Source organism: Microplitis demolitor, chromosome 5 (genome assembly GCF_026212275.2).
Source record: "Microplitis demolitor isolate Queensland-Clemson2020A chromosome 5, iyMicDemo2.1a, whole genome shotgun sequence".
Lineage (NCBI taxonomy): Eukaryota > Metazoa > Arthropoda > Insecta > Hymenoptera > Braconidae > Microplitis > Microplitis demolitor.
The window spans coordinates 18,242,682-18,264,941 of record NC_068549.1 but is presented as its reverse complement, the minus strand read 5'-3'; the positions used below and the strand labels follow the sequence as shown (position 1 = coordinate 18,264,941).

At 29.3% G+C, this 22,260-nt stretch overlaps 1 protein-coding gene across 2 annotated transcripts in view; it reads left to right on the top strand.

Moving 5' to 3' along the window:
- Positions 1 to 22,260, top strand: part of LOC103569098 (aminopeptidase N) — a 48,832-nt gene that overhangs the window by 24,395 nt on the left and 2,177 nt on the right. The window contains exons 1-7 of one of the 2 annotated variants that reach the window (XM_053739471.1): positions 10,620 to 10,745; positions 14,663 to 15,037; positions 16,561 to 16,868; positions 18,022 to 18,180; positions 18,251 to 18,550; positions 19,969 to 21,570; positions 21,890 to 21,971. In XM_053739471.1, the coding sequence (XP_053595446.1) occupies positions 14,678 to 15,037; positions 16,561 to 16,868; positions 18,022 to 18,180; positions 18,251 to 18,550; positions 19,969 to 21,570; positions 21,890 to 21,971 (2,811 nt within the window). In that variant the 5' untranslated portion in view covers positions 10,620 to 10,745; positions 14,663 to 14,677. Of the gene's footprint in view, positions 1 to 10,619; positions 10,746 to 14,662; positions 15,038 to 16,560; positions 16,869 to 18,021; positions 18,181 to 18,250; positions 18,551 to 19,968; positions 21,571 to 21,889; positions 21,972 to 22,260 lie in introns of those variants that run through there. The other variant, XM_053739472.1, reaches the window with a different exon arrangement.

Here is a 22,260-nt window from a genome sequence, read left to right as displayed (position 1 = left end):
GTTCACCACGCGATGAAAATCGTCAGGCGAGTGGAAGCGAGTAATGAAAGGTTAAAAAGTTATTAAATATTTACATACATACGTACATATACATCGATAAGCTCGGACATTATCTTGAAAATATTTAGAATAGCTTCCTATAAGACCTTAAAATTTCGAGAATTGTTCAAAACTCAGTTTTCAAAAATCGGGTCGAAACGTGTAACTTCCCATTTTTTTTAAATTTCGAATTTTTTTCGCGGGTAGGTGAAAATTTGAATTTACCCTATATAGGGAGAAATTTTTTTAAAACTCTGGAACTTCGAGCGATTGAGAAAATTCAAATTGGAATAAAATTCAAATTCACTCCCTATTTATTAGAGTGAAATTCACAAAAAAAGTCATCTCCACGTTTTAATTAGTAAAGTGTCTAACTGATTATTTTTCGTAGATGATTCTATGCAATTTTCAGATACTAATAGTCAGAAAAAAATTCATTTAAGTAACCTTGACAAAAATACCGTACATATAGGAGATGGGGGAAGGAGGCAAAACAGGGTAGGGTAGACAAAACGGGGTACCCCCAAAATTTTATAAAAAGAAAAATTTTTTTTTTGTCTTATTACTATATTTGATATATTTACGCATTTTTACCCCTACGCATGACACCTGGGGCAAGATGGACCAGCCCAAAAATCGAAAAAATGATTCTTTCAAATTTTTATCGTCAAATTAAAAAAAAATTAATATATTTCCGCATTTTTAGCCTTACTCATAACATTTGGGGCAAAATGGACCAGCCGAAAGTTCTGAAAAATGATTCTTTCATATTTTTATCATCAAATTAAAAACAAATTAATATGTTAATTCATTTTTCGGCTGATTTTCTGTAGTTGGGGCAAATTCGGCCACTAAAAATATTCGAAATTAATGATTTAATTTTTAATTGATAACAATTCAATTAAAGAAAAAAAAAAAATTTATCATTTTTTGGAGGGGGGCCTCTCTGTCCCACAAAAAAAATTTTTTTTGCCTTCGTATGCACCAATGACGTGAAATGTAATTTTTCTACATGTATCTTATAAAAAAAAAAAAATTAAATTTAATGAAATTTGATCAACTTTCAGAAATTTTTTTTTGGGGTACCCTATTTTGCCCGCCAAAAGTAAAAATTATATTTTTTAACAGCAGCTAAAAATTTTGTCTATTTACCTTGAATATCATTAAAAAAAAAGATTTTGCATATTTTAGTCCTGAAAAACTTAGTATTTCCTTAGGTACTCCGTTTTGCCCCCCCCCCCCCCTACTAAATATATAATTGATTTTTAGATGAAAAAAAATTTTTAACTTCCTTTTTTTCACATAAATGGAGGATTTTCTGAAATGGTGTTTGACCATTTGCTAATGAGAACGTCGATCTATTATATAAAAATATATAAAATGTATATAAAAATATTTTTTTTTTATATTTTGATTACCATTATAAGTTATTTCATAATTTTCAGTAAGTGGAGTTAAAATCCTTGATCGTTTTCCCTGCTTTACACAGGAGTTAATGACCACATAATAAATTCACCAGCATTTAAAAAACAATCCAGTTGAACTTTGCAAATTATTCAAGTCATTACCATACGCTCACATTTTATATTACCGGTAAAATGTTATGATAAATTTAATTATTAGTTAATTAATAAAATATTAGTTATAAATACGGTTGGCCTAAATTAATTTTGAATTAATTTAGCACTGTGAATATTACGAACAAGTAAACCAGATGCTTAATGTGATAGACTGAGTTTCGCTATGAGGAAACCACGATGAAACTGGCTGTACTGAGTGGCAGTAAGTGAGTGATCCAATATACTTAAGTGGATTTAAAATCGATCGTCTATATATAACCCACCGTAACATTGATTTATTTCTTGTACTGACGCACTCGATTCATTGTTATTATTTCAAAATTTTTTGATTAAATTTTCCACTGTCATATTTTTATTTTAAGTATTTTAAAGAAGTAAATAAGTTATAGCTGTTGATTCTAATCTTTGGCTGTGTTTTAAACAGAGGCTTAGATGCACGGTCAAAAATGTTGGCTCGAAACTTACCAGTTTTTATTATGCTGTCAACCAAACGTTAAACAGAAAATGAAGCATCCAAAAAATTATTATGTTCATACAAAAAATGTGTATGCTGTATCTCCTCGTAACATGTGTTTGAGTAAGATTCTGGAGTAAGTATCTTTTGAGCAAGACCCCTAGCTGCTAGTGTCTTTTTCGATGTATATGTCTTTCACAAAATAGTGTATCAAGAAATCTATGTCAATATTTGTGTATGTCTTGCTCACGGTATCGTACACAAGAATATTAAAGATTGCTTCAACACATAATGAAACAGTGTCTTACGCATTTCTTGTACCGGAAGCTTACAGCAGGTACTTACGCATAGCTTGCTCAAGATTTACTCCAGGTCAATTTTGAGCCGTGAGCGGATCTTGAGCAAACCATGTCCAACTATTTTCAACCATAGTCTTCCTCCGGGATTGTGTTATAATCATGCAAGATTTTCTGGTGTAAGGCTTGTACTAGACTTGTTATTTAAATTTGGTCACAAATATCTGTAACAAGACACGTACGTAGAAAAAGACACTAGCGTCTATCGATCTTGAAAGCAGACTTGCTCAAGAATTGAAAAAGACTGTTTGAATCAGAAGGACGCAGGTTCGAGCCCAGCAATCGACGGGATTTTTTCATCAATCAAAATCATGTTATACTTCCTCTAGGTAATTCTACTAATACATTAGGTCACGTTTCGGAGCTCGTTAAGTTTTTTTTTTTCAATTTTTTTGCAATACAACATTTTTTTGTGCATTCTCAAGTAAAATCATATATGGCTATGACTGGTCAATATTCAGGCATGATCATGCATGCTCATTGTTGGTCAATATTCAGGTCGATCATGCATAATCAGGTAGGGTCATGCAAACTCAGATAAAGTCATGCATGCTCATTGCTGGTCAATATTCAGGTCGATCATGCATGAGATTAGCGAATGATCATACACGCTGATTTTTTCCCGGGTATTATCAATTTTATATTATTTTAGTCGGAAATATACTTCCATTCCGGTTTCCGGATGACACTTTTTAGTTTATGTTGGCTATTGTTTTTTCTCTTATTTCATTTAAAAAAAAAAAAAAACAAGGAAACGGGAAAGGAATCAGGGCAAAGTAAAACTCTAAAAAATTTTCTAAGTGAGATTTCGTACTTTATAGAGGTAAACAAGAAAACAGTTATAACTTATAAAATAAATCCGCAAAGCAGAAAAAAATAAACAAATAAAATCTACAGCAATTTTTTATCGCGTGCTGTTATTAAATATAAAAGCAAAACTCTCAAGATACCACTGAGTTCTCGACATACGTAAATAATAAACAAATAAAAAGTGATAGTAAGAGAATGTTAGTTGGCGAGCCTTGTAAATATGTATGTACATGTATGAAAAGCGTTACATTTAGCTGTCGTAACCGGTTGCGGTCGTGTCGTTATCCGATTATGCGATTAGTTTACGAGCGTGTGCAGCGCGTGAAATAGCTTCGGTGTAAGGGTTATGTTCAGTAGATATGATGAGGAACCAAGTGGATAATCACATGACTTGACATTCATTTCATCGATCCTCTCTTCATTCAATTTACATCAACTTATTTTATGTAATAAAGATACAGATATTTCTCAATTTTTTTTTTTTTTTTTTTTTTTCATCTATTTAATATCTTTCACTGTTTTATATTTTATAGTTTCATAAATTTTCTTGCAATGATAATTCTGTAAGTTAGTTATAAAATAACTGCTAAAATAATTCGTTGGCATACCATAAATTCTTAAAGAGAAAACTAATTCCTTACAGGATAAGGAAATGTAAGATTTTCTAAGACCTTATTTATGTACAATATATATATCTTATAAACTGCATAAGACGCTTTGTAAGACTGAACATCTCGGGGGCGACGCCCGGACTTGATATATAGTTGCATCAGGCGTGCGCGATGGATAGTGGATGATGGTATATCCTGTTCTTGTAAGGGTACACCACAATAGGGTAATCCAAGCTGTCTCTTGCAGTTTCGACAATTCGTGGTGAAAAGAAAAGACCAAGTACTATACACATATATTTAAGTACACATACGCTTCCAACAATTTATTTTCATGATCAAATATCCTATCTCTTCCGGATTTTAAAGACACCCCCTTATCCTAAATATGAAATTCGATGTCACTGATTCAAAATAATTTTATAATTTTTTTGCAGTACTATTGTTATATATATTGGCCTCAAAACTATTGGAAATTTTGGCAAACTTGCGTAACTTCTTATTATTTCAGATTTTGCTCATTCGATACGCCTTTTTTGTGGGTATTATCTTATTATCTTCTTTTTCTTAAAAACAAAATTTATTTTACTGATGACGAACTTTTCAATAATGCAGTGAATCAGTGATATTCTGTAACTTTCAAATGATTAATATTTATAAACTCATAAATTATCATTTTTGTTGTAAAAAAAATGTAAAATGTAGACATCATATTCTTTGAAGTATATTAATGGAGTGCAAATTAATATTAATACAAAAATGCCCTGCATATAATAATAATAATAAATAAGTTTGTACGTTCACAGTAAAAATTATTGTGTATCTGTGTTAAAAACGGACCGTGTTAAATTTTTTGTGTTGATTATTTTGTGTCAAATCAACACAATTCTTTGTGTTATTTTAAAATTTTTAATCGATTTACTATTCAACACTTTAAAAGTGTTACCTAGTATAAAAATCGATATTATCAACATTTATTAAGTGTTACTTTAAAATCAACACAAAAAAAGTGTTGAAGCGACAGTTGAATTGTGTTAAAAAAAATGTCTTCCTTCTATCCATGCGGAAAGCGCCATTAAGCATTAGTTCTGCTGGTTTAGTTATTATTTTTGTGACATTGATTTTATTTATTTTCAATAGGACATAAAAAAATCAAGATTACAAAGTTCATGATTCGTTTAGTCTAAAAAATATTTAAAAAATTGCATCTGTTGCTTTTTTACTTTTCTACATCCGCATATTATTATTATTATTTTTTTTTTTTCGTAATTGATTTGTTGATAAAAAAATTCGAAAATTGTTAATTGTCTGCTAACTTTAGAATCGTATTTACTATCACAGAATAGTTCAATGTTAAATAATAATTGTTGATACTTTTGATATCCTGAAAATAATTCATGGTACAAAATTAAAATGTACAAGTTGACATTTTTTTTGTGTCACCATTAACATTTAAAAAGTGTTGAAGTTATTTCTCATATTTCAACACAAATAGTCTGTGTTGAAAAATAACACAAATATTGTGTGAACCGTTTCTAACACACAGATTGTGTTGATTTTAACACAGTATTTTTTACTGTGTAGATAATTTTATGGTAAGAATTATTCAAAAATTTAGTGTAGCATTCAATGATATTTATGATTTATCAACAAAATCCATTTTGTACTTAATTTATAAATTAATTATAATTACTTACAATAATGCATATTGAAAAAAATCTGAAAAACGATTGACCCTGTAGCCAATCCCTCAAGTTCCCGTTATTTTTGAGCTTAGAGAGAAATTTACAAGATAATTTTCATATTCACTTGAGAAAAAATTATTTTCATATCAAAAATATTGTGTTTACTTCTTACAAAGAAATTATGCTATTGAACATGTTCGATATAAAATATGTTTGTTGTGTAAAATTTCAAAGATTAGATTTAAGAAGATTGTATTTATTCAATACATCTGAGTTTTCTTTAAAATATGCTGATCTTATCTATTTTCAAAATTGTTTGAGTAAATTCTTATTTTTTTTTTTTTCCGTTAAGAACTCTAAGAGCAACGGGCACAAAGAGATTACATGTACAAGGAAATCACAAAACTAATAACAATTCTATGTCAGTGAATGGCACGTGACCCAATAGAAACGATAGACAAAAAAGAAAAAAATAAATAAACCCTTGTAGCGAAGATTTTTCAGTAAGTCACTTCCCGGATGAAAAAACTGTATGTGAAAAAATATATTATAAACTATATAAATATTATAATGTGGCATATATTGTACAGTATATAAAATAATATTGATATTAATACATGATAATACATTGAAAAAGAATAAAGAATAGATTACCTGTATATTTATCAATACATGGAAAAAAACGGATCTCAAAATTCAGTTATAATTACTCTGTGGAAAGTAACCCGAAACCATTGATGGATTCGTTAGCTTTTGGATCTGATACCACGAAAGAACTGTTTCTTAATTTTTATTTTTTGAATAATTTGGAAACTAAGTATTCGACCGATTGACTTCAAAATCTAATCAGATTAAAATTTTGATGAGTCCTTTCGAATGCCGCCAAATTCATTCAAATAGGTTGATTCGTTCTAAAAACTTCATTGGACAAAAAAATTTTGGATAAACCCACACATCCACACACAGACCCTCCTATACATACACGCACACGTACATCCATTTGACAATGGCCAGAATAGCTTTCTAGAGCTTCAAAACGTTGAAATCTGATGAAAATTCGATTTTCGAAAATCGGACGAAAACTCATAACTTCTCTTTCTTTGAAAATTTTAATTTTGGTAGCGGGTCGTTAGAAAGTATGCTTTACATTCTGAATAGCATCAGAATTGTTGAACTTATTGATTGTATAATTTTTTTAGCATCAAAAACTAAAAAACTGCTTCGAATACCGCATTGGACATCAAAATTGGTTGATTAGTTTAAACGATAACCCTTATGTTTAGGTTTCCACTATATTAAATTGGTGTACTACCGTACGATGGATGGTGTGGCTCAATAAGTTATAGATTAAATTGAGCGGAATATAGTATAGTGCCGGATAGCTCGACTGATAGAGCACTCCACGCTATACCGACATGGCCTGGGTACGATTCCCAGTTCGGGCTATCTATATTTTTCTCAATTTATCTATAAATTGTCTTATTGAGGAGGTTTGCATGTTTAAGTTTCCACTATATTAACTTGGTAAAAACATATTTATAGGAAAAAACAATAGATCCAAACTTGGCCAAGGCTTAGTGCAAAATTTATTAACTCTGGGGAAAGCTTGAAAACTAAGCTTGGCCCAAGTTTGTCCGAGCATCGGAATGATAACAGAGAGCCAAGCTTGAGTGCCAGTATTGCGCCAAGATTGCATCTAAGTATTGAATCTTGGCCCAATACTGGTAAACCATGACTTGAGACTTGAGTATTGGCTGAATCTCGGACCAAGACTGGCAACTCAAGGCTTATCAATTAAATGTCTGTTGAATCTTAAGCTTAGCTTAAGACTGACAAATCGAAGCTCGTCATTTAAACAATGTTCGGATTTCGGACCAACTTTTAGAGGCTTAGCCTGGGAGCCCAGTATTGTGCCAAGATCGGACTTGGTCAATGTTTTTTTCCTACAAAGGACGGCAACGGAAAATTCTTAATATGATAATTAACTTAATTTTTATAATCATTTTTGATTTTTCGTAGATCGAGGCAGGATATAACTTTCTTCCATCTCAAATATGCATTCACGATACTTTTTTCGAGCTCAAGCAGCTCAAAAACAGTCGGGTTTTGGGGCTGGTCCGCAAGGTCAACCTTTTTCTAGATTTTTTTTGTCTCAGTATACTATTTTATACTGCAACCTGCATAGCAACTATTTCATAAATTTTTTATGTAAAAAATACTGAGAGATTCTCTGAGTATATGTTCATTTATTATTCAATGAGGTTGAAATATCTGAAGCTCACCCTTTTATAACAAAATACATATGTATATTTTTTTTTTGTAAAAAATATAGATACATTAAAAAACATCCATAAACAATGTTTATTAAAAAGTTGGATTTTTTAATGAGAAGTTTTTCCTCTATACTTTATTCATACTCGCAATGCGAGCGGAAATGCTAGCACACTATACATGATGGTTATTACTGAATACTTTTGTAGTATTAAATTAGATCTATGAAATTTTTGTTCCTCTATATTCATAATTTTTCGATATATTTTAATTATTAACATTTCAAAACCATAAAAAACTTTTATGCATTAAAGTTTTCCTCTTAATAAACAGCTCCCTCAGTTCACCAAAAGAACTAAAATCTAAAGTGCTATAACTTGATTATTAATCAACCCAAAAAGTATTAATGTAAATTTAAATTATCGGGTCATCAAATATAAGTAAGTTCTTATCAACAAGCCACTACACTGCGGTGAATGCACTTACGTTTGATTAAATATTCAAAGACATACTCTAGCCTGCATTATTATATAGTAACTTCCCAGAAAGGAAGTAGAAAAGCAAGACAGGAAGATAAAAAATAAAAGGACAAAATAAAACCTCATAATTATTCACACGTGGCGTTTAGTAGAAACACTCAATAAATTCGTCATGATCAAGACTTTTGTCAGCTTTAATATTTCTATAAGAATGAGTCACGCTGTAATCTCAATATAATGGAAACTATTAGCTGGCGCAACAGTTCGATGCGTCATTTCACGAGGAAACTATTAAGAAGCGGCTCGATTAAATTAGACACACAGTCACTTGTTGCATGTACTATTAATTTAATACATCATCTAATATATTTCGAAATATTTATTTTGTCTTCAATATATATTATATTTCACAATAGTACTCTTAAACTATTTCATGTATTAATTTTTATTAATATGTATTATTACATATTCAAATTTGAAATATGTTCAAAAAAATTGTTATAATTATATTTTGAAATTGTATAATTATATTCAAGTTTATCACGGGTATTATGGACAATTAATTGATTAATCAAAATGTCAATTTATCAAACGACTTTTCGTTAATTTATTATTGGGACGTCATGTTATTATTATGTTCAAAAGTTTCATTTTGATATAAAAATACGTCTGTAAAAATTAGAACTCTTAATACTAACATTAAGAGGTTCCACTTTGCACTTTTCTATTTTCCATAAAAATAGCATAGAAAAAATTTTTTCCGACAAGAAAGTCTTAAAAAAAAAAATTGATATTTTTGTATACTTATGCATAAGCTAAAGCGATTTAAAATTTATAGCCGGTTGTGAAATTGATTTTTCTCGAAATCGCCTTCAAATCGTGATCAAGTTTCAGAAGACCACGGAACAGGATACCGGTATTCCCATGACTTTTTATGACCAGCTAATGATGCGAGTTAGGAAAATTCTGCAGACATTTTACTGTAGGAATTGAATGTTTTACAAAAAAAGTATCTTATCATTTTTTGATAAATCCATCTGTTCAAAAGTTATTTGAGCTCGAAGTGAAATTAATAGTAAATTTTGAGATCTTTTCACTTTTGCTGCGAAACTATCAAACTTATCACAAAATGTCATAGGATCTTTTTTGTAGAAAATTTTATTCCTTACAAATCATCTTGAATTAAGTTTTTCAAAATTCTGCATTGTTTTCTAGTTATTTTCATTTTAATGTCAGGCTCTTAAAAAAATATAGTATTCTAATCGATTTTTAGAAGCTGCTATTAAAATGAAAATAACTAGAAAACAATGCAGAATTTTGAAAATCTTAAAGAGGATCAATTTTTGAAAAATAAAAGTATCTACAAAAAAAGTCTTATGACATTTTGTGATAAATTTGATAGTTTTGCCGGAAAAGTAAAAAGATCTCAAAATACTACAAATTTGAATTGCAAGCTCAAATAACTTTTGAACAGATGGATTTATCAAAAATGATAAGATACTATTTACATAAAAAAATCAATTCCCTACAAAAATATGTCTGTTATAAAAATCCCAAGACGCAAAAAAGTTATCGTTATCGAAAATAGAGTAGCTCCAATTTTTACAGACGTATTTTCATATCAAAATAGAACTTTTGAACCTGTTTCCGAGAAAAAAACAATTTTTTTTTTTATACATCCGCGTATATAAATAAGCTAACCTTAAAATCTGTATAATTATATGTAATGAGATATGGTAATGAGTGATATATTTATCTTATGATAATTTTTTATAACGATTTATACGTTTATTTATTTAAATGTATATTGCATTTTTAATCAAGGCACCATAATAAATAATATATTTACACTACCATCTATAGTAATGTGAATAATTTTCAATAGAAATGATAATATTAGTAAATTTAAAAAGTGAAAGTTTAACTTGGCTAATACTTATGCATCTTGAATTATTATTACCTGCGAATATAACCTTGACTTAAAAAATATCAACTAACTCTATATATTAGTATTCAGAAAGTAGGCAAATTTTTCGTACAGTTTCGGTAGTGCGTAGGTAGAAAAATAATATATGACAATTAAATCAACAGAAAACTAAAAATTTTTTTGTTCATATTTTAAAATATGTTTTTTTTTTATCGATAATTTTATTTAAAAAAAAAAAAATTGCCAGCTGTCTGCTGTATTCAGGATAAAAAAATAGTTGAGGATGTAAGAAGTGCGTGTAAAATATTTTTAAAAAAGGTAACCATAAAAAAAAAAAAAATTGTTAAGTACTCTCGATTGAGCACAAGGCGAATGATATTGGATACCGGAAGGATCACAGGGTGGGGAACCGGAGAAGCTACTAGTAGGAAATCGTGCGAAGCCGAAGGAACGTTCTTGCTCTTGCATGCTGGCAAGTGTCGTCTCTTTGTCACAGTTTTGTTGTAGCTGTTCAAACGACCAGAGGTTTTCTGTCGGCAAGTGCTTACATTTTTTTTCCTTATATATTTTTATTAATATTTATTTAAATAAATGTGTTGAAATCGTGCTAATTTTATTTACATTTTATATTAACTAGTATTTAAAAAAAACGGTTGCGCGCGTTAATTTTATTGTTTGAATTTCTAAATTTAACTCAAGGATTTTAAACGTGAATAAGTTTATTAAGAATTGTGGTTTTTTTTTAATAATGAGTAATTTTTTTTTAAGTTCTTGACTGATATATAAAAAAATGTAATCAAAGTGTGCTGAAGAATATTTAAAAATGATTAATTAAATTTTCCAATATATTTTTTAGATTTATTTATATTATTCTAAAATTTATGTCAAGATCTTCAGGTGTATTTTATGTTATGTGCCATAAATAAATACTGTGCATATTTTATCGTCAGTTCTTTGAAGCATTGATAAAAGCTTGATTAAATCCTCCATACTGTTATTGACTAATCGATAATTATATTATAACTGAAGGATTATTTTTATGATTAATATTTATTTATTAAAAGATTATTCAACAAACAGCTGAGGAATTTAAATATTTGATTATTTTATTTTATTTATTATTTAAACATGATAGATAAAATATTATCCTCGTGTCACTCGGTACCACTCTGTATTAACGCCATAAGCGAATTAAATCCCTGGCGTCAATATGGCCCCCATATAGTACAATTACTATCGACAGTGTTAATGGTAATTACACTCTGCTGGTAGGATTGGTTAATTGAATCACCGCGTGTCAAGGCATGACACAAAAACACGTGGTGCTTGTTAAGATGAAAATAAAATGATACAATAAAATGAGGCGGTTATTATTATTGTTATTTTTTTTTTTTCTTATACTATTTAAATTTTTATTTTATTGCCCACTTTGGATTTAAAATAAATTTAAATTAGATTTGGTAGATTGTTAAGAGTATTTTCAAATTTATTGTCAATGAAAAAATTTGTATTCATAAAATTTATTATTATTTGAAATTAACGAAACAAAAAATAGTATTTGTTTAAGGGATTAAGTGGGTTTCAGAGCTTCAGAAAAAGGGTATTTTTACTGATTTTTTTTTTTTAATATATACAATCATATATTTTATTCAAACAATTCAGCATGTCGAAGATACATATTTAAACAGTATTTTGTGAAATTTTTGATTAAAAATTCAAAACACTCAGCCGTTGGTACCTCATTTCCCTTGACGTCTCAAAAAAAAAAAAAAAATGCTCTTGCCGTGGACAGTATAACTCATTATTGGTTTATCTAAAATCAAAAAACTAAAAATATTTCGTTAGTACATGGATAAATCTCGTTATTAGACGAAGACAAAAAAAATTTTAATTTGAATTTTTGACAGACTGAACAAAAAAAAAGACATTTTTTTTAAAAATACCCTTTTTTTTGAAGCTCTGAAACCTATCCCTTAATTTGAAATTTTTTTTATTACGTTTTGGAAAGTCAACACATTTCTATTAGACCATATTGTAAATTTACAATAAAAATTAATATGAATTTTGTAAAAAAAAAATTAGTCCAAAATGATTAAAATTGTTATTAATAATGTTGCCGTATATATTTGATTATTTTTACTGAAATTATTGTTATCATATTTATCTCTAAAAATTTAAATATTATTTTAATGTATCTTAAAATATTACCGTCTGGAAGATTCAAATGTATTTTAAAATGCTCAATTGAACATTGTGAAATTTAGCATTAAAAATAAAATAGTACATTGTGTAACAAGGGATAAAATTAGACAATTTCAGACTAGGGTAAAGTTGGCTGCCCGAGCCGTCGGTGAGGGCTAACATCACTCGCAGTTTGAAATTGTGTTTCATCCTGAGACACACTATATTATTCATGATTACTTGCAAAGGAACTTCAAATTTCAGTGTCAGCAGCCAGTTAGAAACAAGTTTATTTCAAGCTAATGATGCCGAGTACTGTTAGTGAATGAGAAATCTGTGATTTACAGTCACTTATTAGATGGTAGATGAGACAAAAATATTATTTTCACTCATTTTTTAGTAATTTTATTCGGTTAATCAAAACTGTTACTTAAAAAATGAAATGAGTAAGCTGAAGTGACAAGCAAACAAATGAGAGTAATAAAGCTGCGAATGAACATTTAATATAACTAATATTTAAAAACAAACTTTTTTCTATAAAATTTTGGGAGTACCCCCTTTTACCGCCCGTTCTAATCTATTATTCCTCCTCCCCTACTTCCTTCCGTATATTGAATGTATGCTTCATATATGGTACGTATACGCTTCAGATATGCTCATATGTAGAGCATATGTGATACATGTACGAATCATATATGAAGCATATATGAATCACATATGACTCATAAATAGTTATAACCTCAAACACACGTGTAGTAACGCCAACTACCATCATCAATGGTTATACAATAATATTTAGTTATCAGTACTATTTATGTACGACTGCACTGCATATCTATTACTACATTTTTGTGGTTGGAATAACTATAATTTTCTTTCCGTATATAACTCATTTTCATAAGTATTCCATAAATGTTCCAGTCATGGGCATATATAATTCATTAAATAAAAACTGAGCACCCGTATAAAAAAAAATTTCTCTAAAAATGTTCCAAAAACGTTTATAATTGTGAACTTCTAATCTCAGGCAATTGTGAATTCTGAGTTGATTAATTTTGAAACTTTAAAATGATCTAAGAGTAACAAAAATTTTTAACCAAGTACTTTTCAGATATGTTATTCTGAATTTTCCAAGCAAAAAATTTGGGCGAAAATTTCGCTGGTTTGGAGAACATTAAAAATAAAAAAAACTTAATAACCAATTATGAAGATTTTTTGACCCTTTATAAGAAGTTTTAAAAAATGAGGCCTGGAAGTTCAAAATTGTTCTACTCGAATTATTTTAAAGTTCCAAAAATAATCAATTTGAAGTTCAGAATTCTCTCTAATCTGGAAGTTCACTGTTATTAACTTTTTTGATTACTATAATATGTATGAGTGCTGTTCCTATAATTGACCTTTCAAAAAAACCAGTTTCCATGTGTTATGGAAACCATTCCTATAATATATTGTAATTGCTACCATTAATTTATATCGGTTCCTTATGAAAAAAAACTAATCAGCACTAATGAGAAACACTAATTCTTTAGTTTTTTCGCGCACCAATGGTTTAATGCCATTGATGCTTTTAGAGTCATTAGTGTTTTTAATTTAAATCTCACAGTAGAGTAGTACTAACTATTCAGACAATTCATAAACACTATTGAAACCTGATCAACACTTACCACTTCCAGTAATATTGTAAGATTCACCGATCAGACTACTAATGATCACTAATAAAACGCTATTTAATACTAATGAATTTTCAATAGTGTTCATAGGTGTTCTTTAGTTTTTCTCCGTAAGAAGTGTACATATAGATATGAGAATCTATTTTTTTTTTTTTTTTAAGCAGGGTAATTTACGAAATTTGAGTTGTGTTTTACTATTGAGGACAATAAAGTGCGTAATTTTTAATTAATAAATCTTTAAATAATTCAAAAGATCTTCCTTATGAGAGACAATCCCACTTTACGAATCAAAATAATGAAATGATTTTACTATGACATAATATTAAAAGATATCTTCAGTATACAATGAGTTCCAACATTTATTATAGTATACAACATTATATAAAGATATTTTTTTCGAGATAAGTCTTTCTGATATTTTTTTTTTTAAATATCTTAAGAATTTATTTTGAAAATAGGAACATAAAAATTTATGTAATCACATGTTTATGATAATTGATAAGGATGTATATGTTAAATTAAACACGATAAGAACATATAAACGATTACGATTTGCATCTAACCATGAAAACTAAGCGATTATTAATTTCTTATATTTTCAGTATTACACGAATGCTATGACACAATCTTGTGAAGTCTTAGCTATGATGGATGCACATACTACGACATTTGGTCGTAAACGCGGCTGTACAATTTCAAGATGCGGTGCATTTTTACTCACGACATTTTTCATCCTTGGTATTGTAGCGACAGGGTTACTAGTATATCATTTTGCGCCTTGTCTTAATGGTAAATCTGTCGACAATGCGGACAATTTTGCGGACAGTGCACTCTTGAATTCCGCACGAACATTCGCCACGGCAGATGCGCACAAAAAAAAGATTGACGTTCGTCTACCCAAGTCGGTAGTTCCTGATTCTTATGAAATAAAATTGATGCCATTTATTTGGGAAGGCAATTTCACATTTAATGGCGAGGTAAATTTTTATTTTTATTTTACGTATTTTAATAAAAAAAGTAAATAAATAAATTAGTATCGATCAGTACACTGTAAAAATCTGGAGTGAATTCGAACTCGAGTCAAGAAATAAATTCCAGCTCGAACCTCAAAATACTACGTGAGGTATTTGAGGGACATGTTGGACTTTAGAGATTGAGAACTGTGTGGAAAGTAATTCCGGTTTAGGCCTCAATGTTGTTACGACGGACGATTTTACATAATAGAGGGCTAAACTGGTATAAAAAAAATTTTGCGGGGTCCTCAAAATTCTCATAATATAAAAAAATTTACTGCTCCAGATTTAGGCCTCAATTTCTTAAATGACGTAACCTATGTAGGTCCCCTCACTTTTTTTCGTAAGAAATAAATACTTTAGACCGAGAATCTCAAAAAAATTTACCCAAAAATAAATAATTGATTACAAATTTGCAGAAAAATTATTGGAACCTCTATAAAGTATAACAAATGAAAATGTATATTTATTTTTATTTATATCCATTAAAAAAAAATTTAATATTTACCATGAGAAAATAGTTAACTAAAAGAAAATTTAGTATACATTTTTTCAACCAAAATACAAAAATTTATTAAGGACAAAATGTTTGATATTTTATTCTATATTATTTAGGAAGTTTAAAAAAAATTTTTTTTTGAGATCTATTAAACGTTTGTCCAGGAATATATAAAAACAAATAATTATAATAATAAATCAATGAATTTATTTTATTTAATATATAAATTTTTGTAAGTACTCAGATTTTTTTTCAACTCGACAATTTTCTAAGTCCAGAAAACGATAATTTTTTTTTTGAGGATTTTGAGAGCTTCGGTAGAATTTAAAATCAATGAAGAGTTTGCATTTAGATCTCATAATTCTCACTGAGGATTTAGAGTGCCAATATCGTATCTTTTTTGTCCGGTAAATAAAAGGTCAAAGGAATTGAATTTTTTGAGTTCCAAATTAGAATTTGTTTTTTGACTCGGGATAAATCAGGATTTTATTTAAATCCGCATTCACTTTGACCCCAAGTTTCAATGTTAAAATAATCTCCTCTGAAATTAACTCCAAGAAGACTAATTAAATAATTTGAAATCTTCATGGGAAAAAAAAAAAATTGAAAAAACTTTGGACAGCTGAACTTCGAAACTTGAGACAAGTTCGAACTTTTTTGGTTTTAAAATTTTAATCTGATTTTTTTCCATTTGAGAAAAGTTCTGAAAAATAAAAAATTTCTAACTTTAATATTAATAAGTAAGCAATGAATCCATTTTTTTAAAATGTCGTTCTTAAATTTTTTATTTTGTACTTGTTATTGTTTTTAGTACTGAGGTTTTACAAAAGTTCAACATCGTCTTGAATTTCAGCTGGTAAAATTTATTCCGAATTTTCTTTTATTTTCACGGAGAGTAATTACTCCGTATTTAATCCGCGTTGACTCCTAAAATTTCTATAAGTTTATGAACTAATATTATAAATAAAAAATTTATATTTTTTATCAGGTAACTATTTATGTGAATGTAACAAAGGATACTAAGAACATAACACTGCATGCAGCAGATATGAAAATAGATTATCAACGAACAACAATAAAAGAATATAATAATAATTCTAGTACTAAAAATGTAGGTAAATGGTTTAAAATATTTGACCAAACAAACGACACTGCCAGACAATTTCACATAATCCATACTAGCGAGACTTTGAAAGCTGGCATGCAGTATGTAATTTACCTAAAGTTCATTGGCTATCTCAATGATTACCTTCAAGGCTTCTACCGAAGTTCTTACACTGCAGGAAACCAAACAAGGTAATCAACTGATTAGTTATTCAAAGTTACTCAGATTAGTCGTTAATTCTTTATCTTATGATTAAACACGGAAAGAAGAATAATAGAAGAATTGAATGAACTTAGAAACTGTAAAATCTACATTAATTTTGAGACGTAGTAATTATAACATTCATATAAAACTTTCCAGTTATTACCCATGTAGAAAAAATTTGTTTCAAAAATGTTTCAAAAACGTTCATGACAGTGATCTTCCAAAATTAAGACAATTTTGAACTTTAACTTGAATATTTTTGGAACTTTTAAAAAATTAGAAAGTAAGCAATTTTCAACTGGTGAAGACTGTTCCTGCGCGTTTTTTTTTAATTAAAATAATATGATTTGAAAAATTTTGGAATTTGAAGAACATTAAAAAAAAGGAATTAAGTACTCTCTAAATTTGAAACAGTGTATATACACTACTATTCAGTGGTTTTCACTGTTTCAGATTTAGAGAGTAGAAATTATAAACATCTAAGATTCGTACAAAAATTATTCAAGTATGATGCAAAAAAAAAATAAAAATTATTTGAAAATATTTATGAATATTTTTTAATTTTTATTACAACTTTTTGATAAGGTCAGTTTTTTTTCACTTTTTAACTTGTTCAAAAAATGAGTTATTGAAACTAATGAACTTTTTATGGACTCACAAAATTGTCGATTCAAATTAATTTTGCTTGAAAAATTTATAAAAAACCTCGCAAGAAAAGTCCACATTAGTTGAAAATTTTTCACACTTCTAATTATTTTAAAGTTACAAAAATGATCAAATTAAAGTTCAAAATTATCGCAATTTTGAAAGTTATTTCTCAAGAATGTTGTTGGAACTAATTTTTTTTCACACGGATAATAGTTTTCAACCTTCAAATTTTGTGGTAAAAAATAATATCTCATATTGTAATTTTTTCTATAAATTCATTTCTTCAAATTTATTTAGCTTGGCTTGCATTCTCAATAGTTGAATTTACAATTTATGAAGTAGTATTTTACTCAAGCAACAGGGTTCAAAAATTACAGTGAGATGTGATAATTCACAGAATACATCATTCTCGAGAATTAGTAGCTCACATTGTAAATTTTTTATGTGTTTTATAATAACTTACTTAAATTTTAATAATTTTTTACACAACAGATGGATCGCAACAACTCAATTCCAAGCCACGGATGCTCGACGTGCATTTCCGTGTTTCGATGAGCCAGCACTTAAGGCTAAATTTCAAATAAGTATTGCTAGACCTACAAATATGACTTCTGTGTCAAATATGCCTCGAATAGGTGAACCTGAACGAGTGTAAGTGACTTACTATTATAATTAATAGCAAAAAAAGAAAGTTTCATAATCAAAATATTTAATTTATTAGGCGTGGAATGCCGACGTATGTTTGGGATCACTACCAACGTTCAGTGCCAATGTCAACTTACTTAGTAGCGTTTTTAGTCTCTGATTTTGAAGTCTTGAAGTCGGCTGATAATCTGTTTGGAGTTTGGGCACGCAAAGAAGCTATCGAACAAGCGCGATACAGTTTAGAAATCGGGCCTAAAATACTTAAACACTACGAAGACTATTTTCAAATTAAATTTCCGCTTCCCAAAATGGATATGGTTGCGTTGCCAGATTTTGCTGCCGGCGCTATGGAAAATTGGGGCTTAATTACTTACAGGTAAATATTTGACGTTTCAAATAAAAACCTAACAGTTTTAGTTTTTTGTAAAAGCATTGAAAAATCGATTGAGTACCTTTATTATTCTACTAATAAAAATAGTCTAAAATGCTCCTTATAACATCAACTATCTGCCATTAAAAGTCCCATAAAAATTGGTCCAGCCATTTCGGAGATTAGTCGGGACAAATAGACAAACAGAAAGACAGACAAAAATGCAGTAAATTTTTTTTTTTTTTTTTTTTTTTTTTGTTATAAGTACCGTATATACTTTCATACGTATTCAGTATAAAACTGTTATTTTGAAATTACAAACAGACACTTCAATTTTATTCATTCGTACTCTCTAAATCTGAAACAGTGAAAATCACAGAATAACAGTGTATATGCACTGTTTTACAGTTATAAGTATATCACTTGATATACTTATAATTGTAAAACAGTGAATAGTCACTGTTTCAGATTTAGAGAATATAGAATTAATAGAATAGCAATTTTTGTACAGTAAAAATATAAGAACTGTCTAAAAATATGCATTAAATACTTTACAGTATACAAAAATTACAATCTGTTTAGTAATTTCTGTAAAACAGATGTAGGGTAGTATTAAATATTGTATAGTAACTAAAAATTACTAAACGGTTTATAATTTTTCCTAAGTAGATTAATAAAATTAACAATTGGTAGAGATAGATTGTACACGAAAAAATTATTCTTATTTGGAATGCTATGGTGTCACAGTAGTGGTGGACCATGTTGGCCACCTTTTGGAAATTGGAATGATTATATCACAACCTGAGTTAAAAAACAAGCTTGGATTTAAGTCTCAAAGGTCTCAATGAGGATTTTGAGAATCAATTTATGATTTGAAGATTAACAGCAGTATAAATGGTTATCCTAGTTCAGTTATCAAAGTAGTAGTTACAACCCATTTTACCACTTTGAGGACTAAACTGGAATAACATAATCTGGACTAGAGTCTCAAAATACTCAAGACATACAGAAATAATTTTATCCACTTTTGAACCTCAAAAGTCTCATTCGATGTATTCTTTCCCTTCCCTTTTCTATCTAAAAATTTCCAAATTCCAAAGTATAACTTTTCATTCGTTGAGGATTTTGAGGTCTTACTTATAATCTAAAATTGATCAATTATTCGCATTTAGACCTCATTAGTTCTCATTGAGGAATTTAAGTACTAAAGTAGAGTTACTTTCTGAGCGACAACTAAAATATCAAAGGAATTGAGGTTTTTGAGAAACTAGAATTTGCTTTTTGCCTCTGGTTAAATTTCCATAAAAATTATGTCTGTCTTTTTTCAGTAAATTTGCTAACATCTTGTTTTATAAATAACACCTCATAAAAATGAATAATGCATTAATGATTCATTGATTTAATGATGATTTATTTATTTACAGAGAAACAGCAATGTTGTTTCAAGAAGGCGTATCAACCAGTAATAGTCAACAACGCGTGGCAACAGTAATTGCTCATGAATTAGCTCATCAGTGGTTTGGAAATTTAGTGACTCCCAGTTGGTGGTCGGATCTATGGTTAAATGAAGGATTTGCTAGCTACGTCGAGTACATTGGCGTTGATTCTGTAGAGCCAGATTGGAAAATACTCGAACAATTTGTCACTTATGAAGTACAAAATGTATTTAATCTCGACGCTTTAGCTTCATCTCATCCAATATCTATTGAAGTCGGACACCCAGATGAAATAAGTGAAATATTCGACCGCATTTCTTACGGCAAAGGTGCTTCAATAATTCGTATGATGGATCACTTCTTAACTACTAAAGTATTTAAGCAGGGATTAACAAACTACTTGACTGCTAAAGCATACGGCAATTCAGAACAAAATGATCTTTGGAATGCATTAACAAATCAAGCGCACAAGGATCACGTATTGTCACCAAATGTTACCGTAAAACAAATTATGGATACTTGGACTCTACAAACAGGTTTTCCAGTAGTTACAGTTACACGTGATTATAAATCAGGTGGCGCTTATTTAACACAAGAACGTTTTATGCTGCAAAATAGTACTACTGAAGTATCAATGGGTGAATCGTTATGGTGGATACCAATAACGTACACGACTGAAGCTGTTAAAAATTTTAACAATACCAAACCATCACACTGGATGAATGCTCAACGTTCGTTGTCATTGTCAAATATTGGAGCATCAAATAATCAATGGGCTATTTTTAACATTCTCGAAACGGGATTTTATCGTGTTAACTATGATAAAATAAACTGGCAATTAATCACAAAACAATTAAACACAGCTAATTATAAAGATATATCAACAATAAATCGTGGTCAACTAATTGATGATGCCCTTAATTTAGCACGTGCTGGAAGAATTGATTACTCAACTGCACTTGATGTTACTTCGTATTTGGCGCATGAAACAGAATATGTACCGTGGAAATCAGCTCTAACAGCTTTGAATTATCTGGATAACATGTTGAATAAATATCAGGGTTATGATAGATTTAGAGTCTACATGCTTAAGCTTTTGGATAATATCTATCGTGAAGTAGGCTTTAAAGACACTCCTGGTGATCCTCAACTAACTGTTTTTACACGTATTGATATACTTCTTTGGGCATGTACTTTTGGTCATGATGATTGTGTTCGTAATGCCGTTATGCAATTTCAAAATTGGCGTAATTCGCCTGATCCAGATACAAGTAACCCAATTTCACCGAACTTAAAAAGTGTAGTTTATTGTACGGCAATCAGAACTGGTGGACAAGCTGAGTGGGACTTTGCATGGGAACGTTATCAAAAAACTAATGTAGGATCGGAAAAAGATTTACTTATGTACGCACTTGGATGTTCAAGAGAACCATGGATTTTAAGCCGGTATCTTGAATGGGCGACTACTGAAAACTCGGGAATTAGAAAACAAGATACGTCACGTGTATTTAGTTCTGTTGCTAATAATGCTATTGGTCAACCACTCGTATTTAGTTTTCTAAGAAATCAATGGGCTCGTTTGAGAAAATTGTAAGTTGTTTTTTTTTTTTTTTTAGTGATTATGTACCTGAAGATCGAAACGTTTATCGCGCCACGAAAAAAAAAAAATTAGAAAGTAAAAAATCTACTGTAGACTAGATTTTTGAAGACTTTTGCATATAGATACTGGCATGCCAGCCGAAAATTTTAAGCCACTCTCAACCTCTGGAACTACTCCTTAAGCGGTAGAATAGCATAAATTTTTTTCATTTTCGTTATGCGAAGAACGTTCCGATCTTGAGGCACGTTAATATTTTTTAAAATAGTAATTTTGATAATGACTATAACTCTTTTCTCTTAAATTTTTTAGCTGTGGGTCATCTTTATTAGCAATCAATAATATTGTTAAATCTGCCACTAAAAAAATAAATACAAAATATGAACTAAAAGACGTAAGTAATTTTTAATTTTTATTTGAGTGGATTACTATAAAAATCCAGCTTAGATTTCTATATGGATAAAATTTTCGAATTATTCTCATGTCAATAAGTCTGTATGGTTTTCCATAAATTCCCATACAATCTTCCACAGAAAAAAACAATTTCTTGGCACAAGAAAAATTTTGCATTGTGAACTAAAAACAAAAATTTTTTTGGGGAGAGTAAAAATTTTTTGCACCAAGAATTTTTTTTTTTTCTGTGCCCGGAAAAAAATGATCAGACCTGACCACGCCTGTTCTTG